The sequence below is a fragment of the Astatotilapia calliptera genome, chromosome 4, assembly GCF_900246225.1.
Source record: "Astatotilapia calliptera chromosome 4, fAstCal1.2, whole genome shotgun sequence".
Lineage (NCBI taxonomy): Eukaryota > Metazoa > Chordata > Actinopteri > Cichliformes > Cichlidae > Astatotilapia > Astatotilapia calliptera.
This window is the reverse complement of record NC_039305.1, coordinates 27,357,297-27,368,431: the sequence shown is the minus strand read 5'-3', so window position 1 is coordinate 27,368,431 and position 11,135 is coordinate 27,357,297. Positions and strand designations below refer to the sequence as shown.

Here is an 11,135-nt window from a genome sequence, read left to right as displayed (position 1 = left end):
CCCCCTTTCAGTGCCCAACATTGACAACAGGTTTTGTTTCATTATCACAATGAATACATTTATCACTGAATTCCTCATTAACGGACTACATTAAACAATCATTGGTCAGATACACAGTGTGTGTGTGTGTGTGTGTGTGTGTGTGTGTGTGTGTGTGTGTGTGTGTATACAGTGTGCTTAGCTGATTTTATAAATGCAAAATGTTCTTAAGTAGATAGCATACATACATAGATGTTTACATTGATAAAATACATTCATTAATTGCATCTATTAGCTAGATTTAAATGTAGCAAAAATAGATTTGTTACATTAAATTATTAAATTTGATTGCATAAGACTTTCATTACAGGAAGTGATAAAAGAAGTAGAAAGATTCAAGTGATTTAAGGGATTCCTCTGAGGCCTTTGTCATTTGTAGTTTGATGCTTTTAGATTTTATCCTGCAGTAAAGGATCACTGAGAAAGCCATGGCACATAACTGAAGGGGTTAAAATTTCAAAAATAAGGTAAGAAAAGGTGCCAAAAGGAGAAAAATGAAACATCCATTTACCATATAGTTCAACCTAATGTAACAGTGGTGTCATACCTCCAGAGCTGCAATCCTGAGCGCCACTCTCACAATAGCAGTGGTGTTATTGTCAATCAGCTTCCAGATCTTCGGGAAGAAACCAGTGATGGTCTAAAGAAAATATGTAGTAGGTTGAGATTAAAGAGATATCGTAATTATAAAGACATTTTGAATTATTTTTTTTCTACTACTTTGAATTGTCCATACCCCATCAGTACATGTTCTTCCAGGGTTCAAACAGCACTGTGGTGGAAATGTATTGTTGTGGTTTTTATAGTAAGGAGACTCCTTGAATTCTGATGAGTTGTAGAATCCACAACATTTAAACTAGTGTAGACAGAAAAAGTGGGCACGTTACCAAAAGTGTTGCTGAAAACAGAAGCCACTGACTTTATTGTTTAGCAGATTTTTGTACCGTGCTCATTGTCGAATTCCACAGTCCTGTGATGTCAGTATTGTTCCCATAGCCCTGCTTGATGCTCTTCACTGCTTCCTGACCAATCTTGTTAAACAGCTCCTCAGCCTAACATACACATACACACACAAGCAAATTTTGCATTCAAATAGTCATGATAATGCAGCTACTAAGATTATCTCTGTAAGTTCTTTGGAGACTTACCAGTGGTCTGAATACCAAAATAACCACTGCTCCTGCCACCTCTGCTATGAAGATCAACAAGACTATGATAAAAAACTGTTGAGGAGATAAGAATATCCATTACTGGAATGGGTTTGTTTAAAGTGTAGCTTAAATAAAAAAGAATAGAAAAAAACTTGTTTGAGAGAGCATTTTAAAAGAAATTTTTTGACCTTTTATTTTCACAAAGTATCCATAAATTAATTTTCTTGCGTAAAGAATTACAAACAAACATGGAGATATAGCCAGCAACTGGCTATACCAAAAGTGTTGGTGGGGAGCTTAGTAGCCCTCTTCTAACCAAGCAGCAATCTCAGAAGGTGGAACACGAAGCCAAAGCTGAAGTGCGAAAACTAATTACGTTCCTAATAATTTTGCGTGCTTCCTGTAACAGACTTCCAAAAACGTTTGTTCTTCATTTTGGTGATTAAACAATACAGCTATTCATCTTGTTACTTATGCTTTGATCCATTTGAGGTGGAAAGTCAGGAATCATGAGTTTTCTTTTGAAATGATCAGGAAGTCAGACTTCCCACTCTGATGGTCAGAGCAGCCACACCAACACCAACTTCACAGTTCAAGATAGCAGAAGTGGGCATAAGCAGACAAACCAGTAATCTGTCCTGCCACTGTTGTGTAATTTTCTTGGTAAATTATCCATACAGAGATCACGGATCAAGCTGTATTCGTTAACCTGCTGCAGCAGTGTTTTCAGTACAAAGATTAAAGGCAATGGATTGTACTCCAGGTCAAGCTGGTGTCGGATAGATGGCTCCACATATTCTACCTTAAAGAAAAAGAAACTCCACTATTACTGCAGTGATTGCACTTGTTACTTGCTATAGCTGGGGGTAACATGTGGTCTAAGTAGCAGGTAGCACACATCTGTGTTTGTCTGTTTCTCTTTTTCAGGGTAAACTATTGCTCTGTAGTGCCTCTGTGCACAGACTAGAATAAAGTTTTGCAAACTGTTGTTTACATGTTGTAGTTGTTTACTGTCTCTAGAGAACAGTGTCACAACCATCCAGCCTGTGGGCAACCCTAGCTTGAGTTGTTGGTCCTTGGAGAAGCGTGGAGAAAAGCTGATCTCAGTTTGTGTACGAGAGGAAGAAAATGATGGTCTGCATTGTTGATATAGACATTACTTTTATTCCTATTGCACAAAAGGACAAGGATGCAATGGTAAAGTGCAAACTGCATCTAGGACAGAAACAACCACATTACGCTTCAGGTCTTTGCAAGCATCTGCATGGACAACACATTAATGCAAAGCTAGCCAAGAACCCTGAGTGATGTTAAAGTGTAGCACTTGCTGACCCTAGCCCAGCAGCCATACCGTGAACTTCAGCAGGTAATAAACAGATGAGCAGTGAGGCTCCAGCCTGTTTCTACCTGTTTATGTTTCTAAAGTAGGATCACTGTGGTGTTCGCTTTGAAGTCTCTTTGGGCTGGTCTTCATCTTTGTGTTGTCGGCTTTGTGTTTATAATACTAAAAGAAAGATCCTACATGTGTCTTCATAAGGATAGGGATTTGAACTGAAGCCCAAGGCTTATATTGTTAACTGGTAATTATGTACAATTCAGGTAATTTTATAGACCATACATTTGCTAAAGGTCACAACTGCTGTACCAAAAATTCTCAGTTAGAGTTTATAGATATGTCTTGCTAATTAAGCTTGTTAGCAATAACTGACAACATAGTTCCTTAACCTTTATATCGTAACCTCTGTATTGTCACTCAAACTCAAACTCAAAACTGAAACCAGGCTGGTGAGTCCTCTCCCTTATTTGTTGGCTGTATGCATTTTACACAATGAATTATTATGTTTGTACTAGATGAATGGACTTGTGTACTGAGGGTGACTTGTTCCCATAAAATAAAAATTACTGCCCTATTGACCTTCAAGGGCTCTACAATCAAGAAAGTGTGCCAAAATGTCAAAGTATTTCTTTAAGCCTCTATAAAATAGCAGGCAACAACCTACCAGCAGTAGCATACACTTGCTCTCCCTCATGGCTCCACAGCAGCCTAGAAAGCCGATGACGACTAGCAAGATCCCAATTGCAATCAACAGGTAGCCCACATTGAGCACCTGGCTTAGCTCTGCTGGCATGTTGTCAATTTTCCCAAGAAAGGTAAGGACGGAACCGCTATCCACCTTCACCCAGATCCCAACACCCAGGATGGCAGCACCTGCCAGCTGAAGAAGAAACATGTGGAGGGTGGAGAAGTTAAAAGAGCACTTCACAGATTTTATGCATAAGAGACAGTCTTTTTTGTCACGGTGACTGCTACCATGCTTTTGTCTGTTAAGACTTAGGCAGGGAGGGTTTTGCCTTGAGACTGTCTTGTAGAAAATGCATTTTTACTCTAATAACTTTAAAATAGATAAGTCCAATACTCAATGTTCTGAAAATATTTGTAATGTGCAATTTACAGTTTACAACTCTTGTTGGTGGTGTAAAAATAACCAGTGATTTGTATTTGTATGCTTTTGTACAACATTCAGACTACACAGTACTGCTGAGTCACACTTAAAGAAAATTGTAAGTAACTGTCAGCATCCTTCAAACTTAAATAAAATTATAAAACAATGAGAGTCTTTACTTACAAAGATGATGCCGTTGAACGCAAACATCATGAATTTGAGGAATTGAAAGCATCCCATTTTTGCTGCTGATATTTCTACCTACAGTCAGAGGAAGAATGATAGAGACACATTTTTAAACTTTAGTCTGGTTTTATCTCACTAAGAGCACTTATTTAGCAACACTTTGCTTTTACCTGCATGAATGTGTTTTTCTGTAAAGAGCATTAATCATCCTGCTCACCTGTTGTCTCAGGTTTCACTTCTTCCTTGAAGAAGCAAATTAGCCAATGAATTAGTAGAGCTGCTCTGTGAGCAGGGAGGCCACAGGGTGGGGTAGCTTCAAACTCTTGTCACCTTTTAGTCTTTGTGAGCTTAATAACTTATCTTAAACTCTTGAGCCTGTCATTTATACTATAAGGTCACTCACGGTGCACATGTAACTGTGAGCGCTTTTGGTTTAGCAGTAATCGGAGAAGAGAGGTGACGATAGAGGAAGTAAATCTCACTCTATACTGGAAAGTTTGTCACCGCACAAAACAAAACAAAAAAGCCCAGCGGCATGCAAAGGAGGGGAGGAACCAAATTCGGAAGATGAATACTATTGATAAGCAAATATTCCTTATTTGTGGACTTTTTTTTTTTCATCTCACCAGTGCACTTGCTATGTCCTTTCATAATATTTTTAAATGTTAAGAATAAAGAGGGTATAGATCCTAGTAAAGACACCAGTGTATGTATTTGCATAGGGAGCGAACTCTGTGGCCAGCCAGCGCACCATTCCCTGAACATGCTGTGGGGGTGAGTTGATGTTTGAGTTTAGGCTAAACTGAGGTGTAGTGTGACAACCCTTTCGCTAACTCTGTACAAGGCTCTTTACTCCAATGCATCATCCATCAAACTCAGGCACACAGATGACAGCATGCTGTCACTAAGTCTTCTCCTACCACCCTCTGTTTTGAGTCACTTAAAGATTGTCACTTACAAATGTGTGTGTGTGTGTGTGTGTGTGTGTGTGTGTGTGTGTGTGTGTGTGTGTGTGTGTGTGTGTGTGTGTGTGTGTGTGTGTAGATCTCCCAGAATGGGAACAGCACTCTTTGTGTGGTGGGAGGAAACAAGACAAGTTGTTAACAGCTATGACTGAGCAGAATCCGCCTGTGTACAGCAGCAGGCTGTCTTCTGCATTACCTTTCTTGGAAAATTTAAACCACAGCAGCCTTTATAGTTCTTCCCTATCAGCTTACACCAAACATCCATTCATCCAAACATATCACATTAACCAAAATCAGGAAGTAGTTTCTCTAATAATTTAGCTCTGCTGCTCTGTTTGAGTAAAGCTGGTTGTCATCAAGTTAATCATACATTCAGATGCCAGGATACTGCTCCAAGCATAATGACTTGTTGCCTTGACTCCCCCAAACTTTAGCTTGTTCACTCCTTCAAGCTCTTCCTGCTTCCTTAAGGTCACTGATTCACTCTGACACTGAGGAGTGGGCCTGGTGATGTATTAATGAGCCCAAGTCACAGAATAATCTCAAAATGCCTCCGTGATTACTGTAAAAGGACCCAACGGCGTACTGACTGGAAGAAGCAGTCTTGTCTGGAGGTGAGATATTTTACATTTTATGCGTTAAACATGACGTGCTGTGTTTGTGTTTTTAAATGGAACCTCTAAACTGTCTCCAATTCGACAACCACCATCAAAGAAAACACAGATGGAGAAATCTCAAAGGATCCCATTGAACAGAATAATTGCAGGCAGGTCTCAGGAGACAAAGGATCATTGTTGGGTGGATCTCTCCCTGTGCGGGTACAGCTCTCATACAAAATAGCCAGACTTGCACGCTCACAAGAAGCAGCCTCATAGAACAGTTAAACAGCAACGAATCCAAGTGAAGCGGCCTACCTTTTCTCAAGTGTTATCCGAGGACGTTCTCCGGCTCCTGCCTTCACTGCTGTGATTCAGGCAGCTGCTGTGGGAGCGCACCGTGAGGTAACAGGAGCACAGGGGTTTGTTGTTTTGCTGTCCTCACAAAAATGACCCACACTGTGAAACGTACGTCTCGCTTCTGTGGCTGTGGCACTGTGTTATGTGTAAACAACTTGCAAGAGACTTTTTCAGGATTCTGCTCTTATTTTTGGGCTGTTGGCTGATTATAAGCAGAGTGAAGGGAGGGGAGGGCACAAGGTGGGTGTGACCAAAGCAGCTGAGTAATAGCACATCACCATGGATCTAGCTTTGTAGCTCCCAAGGGAGGGAGGGAGGGAGGAGGGAAATGAGGGAGGGATAAAGATCACCTGTGCATGGTCAAAGCACCATTCAACATTTGCTCTGTTTCAAGGTGTTAATTTGAGCACAGCATGTAAATATGGCCTAATTATGTGACCAGTTGTAATAATTTGCAATAACCACAGGCTGATCTTAAAGTTACTGAAAACTGTAAATGTTTTTTTTTTCTCTACACAAAAGAAAATGTCTAATATGGTTTCAGATGTATCTATATACATAGGTCTGAGAGTTTAACTTCAACATGATGTAAGTAATACATTACAAACAAAAAAAACACACAAGCAAATAAGCTCACCCCTGAAAAGGTCATGGACCAAAGGAAGCAAGGCCCCATGGTACACTTTACACGCATGTGCTTTAAAGAAAATATGAAATCAAATGGAAAGATGCAAATCTAAAATCATCCTTTCCAAAGGTTTCTCTGGCTCATTTCCAATCACTGAACTCAGCTTATCAAATAGGGTGTCATATGTGTATTCTCGATCCAGCAATTTTACTCAACGATACGTCATCGATCCAACGATCCAGCCTAACCCTGAAATCCTTGAAAAAGCTTTTGCAAATTACCTGTACCTCCTTGCAGTCGGGGCATACAGCACATCATATCACAGAATCAGAACTGGTGAAAGTTGCTATTGATCTTCAGACAATAATATTTTTTATTTTCCTGCCAGATCTCAATGTAGGTTGGAAGACCACTGATGAAGTTTTATTCCACACAGGAATGTGTCATTGGTAAATGGTAAATGGTAAATGGCCTGTATTTATATAGCGCTTTTAATTAAGGGATATGCACTACTCTGGTTTAAGTCATATTTCTCTGAAAGATCATAATTTAGTTGTGTAAAGAATATCTTTAGCTTTAAAGTTTCACACAGTTCTCTGCAAGTACCGGCGCTCATCCATTACTTAGATGGCTATGATAATGTTCTAATTTGGAATAAAGAGGCAGGTGGGATATATCACATGCTGTGAACCCAGAGACCGTGGTCTGTGTCTGAATTCACTTGCTGTTTATTACCTCCGCAGAGGAGGTCATGTAGCGTGTGTGTGTGTGTCATTCTGCCAGCTGCAAAATTTGCTTTACATTCACCAAAGTCTTTAAGGTTAACTTAATGATTCATGAGTAAAAAAAAGGCCTTATCATTTAGAAAATATTATTCTGAAAAGTGTTGTGTGTACTGTCAACATATAGAAAGACTTTAGATGAGGGTCACGTGGTACGCCGGCCCAGGATGGCAGCTTAAGTCGGAGCAAAGCTCGTATTCCTCCCAAACTCTCGGAAAAAAATAAGTTAAAGTCCATTGATTTTTTTTTTTTTTTTGGTCTAGGTCCTGCAATTGCAGTGGAATGAGTTAGAAAAGTCATTATTTCACACATACCCGACCCGGCCGAGTACCTCGCAAAGGGAAAGCCAACAATTCTCAGGCTACTTCGTTATCCAGAATAGCTGAGTCACTAGATGGAGCTGACGTTAGGAGTTCATCCAAAGATAATGTGGCTGCTGAGTTGACTTGCATAAGATCTATTCTGGAACTGACAGCTCATGACATGAACGCAGTGAAAGGTGGAATTGAGTCTCTTAATGAAACAGAACAGAATCTCCCGCTTGGAGGAAAAGATGGAGTAAAGATGATTGTTTCCCCAAAGCTCCAGTATAATCTGTTTAAGTTACCTATAATGTTTCCACACAACCTCTTCAAGCTTTATAATACAGTTGTGGGGGGGTATGTGTGCGCAGGCAAAAACACAGTCTTTCTTTGGTCCAAAGTACATGCTGTCAAAGATAGTGGTGGATTAGCACTATCCAAGATGGACTGGTTATGCGTTTTCTCTCTCCCAATTAGCTAAGATAAATAACTCATGCTGGGTAGTGACTGAGGAAAGCCTAGTGACTCAAACATCTTTAGAGGCCTTTTTCTCTCACAGGGGAAGACCAGTACTGGCTTTTAAACAAGAGACTTGGTTTAGAGTTCACCAGTTCATTAATACCAATCCTTATCTTACCTCTAGAGCCTCTATTTGGTATAATAAGAAATTATTAATTGGTAAGAAACCGTTCACGTAGGCTAGTGCAGGAATTAAGTTGGGGGATTTATTTGGTAACCAAACCGTCTAAATTCTGTGGGATCTTCAGAGAGGCACAATCGCCTGTCTAGAGGGGCTGAAGCTGGGCTGGGAGAGAGATTTGGGAATCCAGATTTCAGAGGACAGTTGGAAGAAGCTGGTTATATGTTGGTATGGTTGCTCATGCCACACGCAATCACAGCGTATCCAGTACAAATTACTCCACAGAAGCTATTGGACCCCTAGCAAACTATTCAGACTGAATTTAGTTGACAAAGACACCTGCTGGAAGTGTCAGAAAGAAGCTGGGACTTTAGTTCATATGCTGTATGCATGTGAAAAAAATGTCCACATGTGCGATGGGATCATTAACCTTTTGAAAGGTCCTTTTCAATTTGATCTCTCGAAATCTCCCGCTTTGTGTGTCCTGAGTCTGTTACCAGATAGCATGAATCTATCTGGAAGACAGAAGCTGTGGGTGCATCTGGCCACCATAACAAGGTGCAGGATAATAATGGGACACTGGACGTCATCTAACTCTTGCTGCTTTAAGGAATGGACTGAAAAAAATGGCTATATATGAACAGGTAACTTAGAGGAGAGAAGATATCTTTGATCAGGTCTGGGGTCCCTTCTTGCACTACATAGAGGATAGGTCTGTTTAGACAGATATTGTGATATGTATTTTGTATTGGATGTAAACGTTTAGTATACGCCAGAGGTCAAGCTCAAGCTAAGTTTATAAATACTCTGTTTTTACTTTTTTAAATGTTTGTTTGTTTGTGATTTTATTTTCACTTTTGTGCGTTATGGTTTTTTAAGTACTATTCAAAAAACAGGACAGAGACGTGACTGTATGGGGATAACTATTCCTGTAGTCAATGTTTTTATGTTCTGCTGTCAGACAAAAACATGAACAAAAAAAAAGAAAAATAATTTATTTAGAATTTAGATTGAAAAAAAATCATGTCACATCTGGCCTTTGACCTTTTCTCAAAGGCCGGTAGATTAATCTGACGGTTAGTGACAACAATACTACATAAAGCTTTCTAAAACTATGTTTAGCACTGCCATTGCTTGTATTGACAATATATAGACAAATAGAGAGTGATATATAGGGATTATAAATATAATATTCCTTTGACCTTTGACCTCTTCTTCAAGGTCAAATAAGGTCAAATGTTGAGAGAATGTCTTTTTTATATTTAAAACTTTGCTTTGAATTCTGCTGCCGTTGTTTGTATTGGCAAGACTTTGGAAATGATACTACTAAATGACATGTCTAAATATCCCACTATGTAGTTGGCATCCAAAGATCATGCCACACACTTGACCTCTAATTTCAAGTCTTCCTTTCTTTCAGGTTGGTTAGCATGTTAAATGTTAAAGCTGATGACAGTATAATTAGGAACAGAGTGAAAAGGTGTGACTTGTTTATAAAACGAACAAACACCGTTTAGGTTTGCAAAGCTGCATCTGAACAAATCCTTTGGACTGACGAGACCAAAGTGGGGATGACTGGCTATAATGCACAGCGCCATATTTGGAGAAAACCAAACACAGCATATCAGCTCAAACACCTCATTACAAACTGCTCAGTTATTGCTGCTGAAGGTTATTCTACAAGCTATTGAATCATGAAGTATACGTTCCCCACTCTGCCGCTGGATTAGGTTTTGTTAAATAGAATAACACACATGCTGTTGTTCATCTGACGTTGTATTTACCTAATTTTAAGACCTGGTAAGGTCAAGATAATTTATTATGTCTTGAATCATATACAAACTTTAGAATCAACAAAGAGTTTAACTTGCTTTAACCTCCTAAGACCCAAACTTGTTTGTTAAAACTGAAATGACCATTTGCAGAAATTCAATTAACTGTCAGCTCACTAATAATTAACAGTGATTTTTATACCAAAGTGATATGAGCTTTTTCCCAATTGGACCAACAAACAAAAGAAAAACAAAACGATCTGTGTCTCGTGCTCAATTGGGGCACCCGATTATTCCATCCGAGCAGGGCAGGCCACCTATGAAAGAGGCAGGGAAAATATGGGACAGTGCTTTTCTATTATAATGTGAAAGAAGTTGTTTACCATGATGACGTACTGAGGGAGTGCCAGTTTGCACAAGCATCAGCAGAGCGGCTATTCTCTGTGATATTTCTCAGAACAATAGGACTGCTTCTTGACATTTAAATAGAGCTTTGTTTGTACGCATACACACATCAAATATATTCCGTCCTTCATTACAAAATCTTCATCACTACATTTGGTAGTCCTACTAAGGTGTCTGTTTATGATGTGTTTGTGCTTATAGAGTGGATGGAAACTGTTCATCTGTGAGTGGGGGGTATTTTTATTTCCCTTTCCAGTTGTTGCTGTTTGCCATGTCCTGTACTTCCTTTCCAAAGGTTTTGGTCTCATGAGTTTTGATTTCTGCTGCATCAGCAGTTCACGCTGGTGGTGCCATAAGGATAGCTTCTTGGCAAATTAACACTAATTGAGAACTGTTTAAACTTCACAGCCTAACCTGAGTATTGTTGCTGACCGTGTCCACCCATTTATGGCCACAGCGCACCCAAACTTCTGATGGCTGCTAACACACAACGTAACAAAGTTTAAATCGCCTCAAACTGGTTTCTGTATATGAAAGCATAATAGGTTTACTTTAAATAAATGGAAAGTTAGTACTCAGCAAGGTGACTGCTCCTGAGACTTTGGCCTCATGTTGCTTACACTGTGACTTTTGTTTTACTTGAAAATCACACAAGCTAATAAAAAAAAGATCAAAGAGGGTCAAAAACCACTCACTCAAAATTGTTAAAGAAAGAAGAACAGATCAAAAACACTAGAAAAATGTTGAGTTAAGGCGCAGCAGATGTGAAGACTAAATAAATCTTGGTAGCCTATTGGATGACCTCATATTTCACTTGGAAAACCTGTAATTTCTTTCCTAAGCATCTCATCTCAATATTTTAATG

At 39.3% G+C, this 11,135-nt stretch overlaps 1 protein-coding gene across 1 annotated transcript; it reads right to left on the bottom strand.

Annotated features, from left to right (window-relative positions):
* Positions 1-638: 638 nt before the first annotated feature.
* tspan34b (tetraspanin 34b) lies at positions 639-4,034 on the bottom strand. Its single transcript, XM_026166314.1, has 7 exons — positions 3,991-4,034; positions 3,818-3,895; positions 3,191-3,406; positions 1,188-1,262; positions 984-1,091; positions 760-895; positions 639-679 (listed from the first exon to the last, which is right to left on the bottom strand). The coding sequence occupies exons 1-7, from the start codon at positions 3,994-3,996 to the stop codon at positions 639-641; spliced, it is 660 nt and encodes a 219-aa protein (XP_026022099.1). The 5' UTR covers positions 3,997-4,034.
* Positions 4,035-11,135: the final 7,101 nt, after the last annotated feature.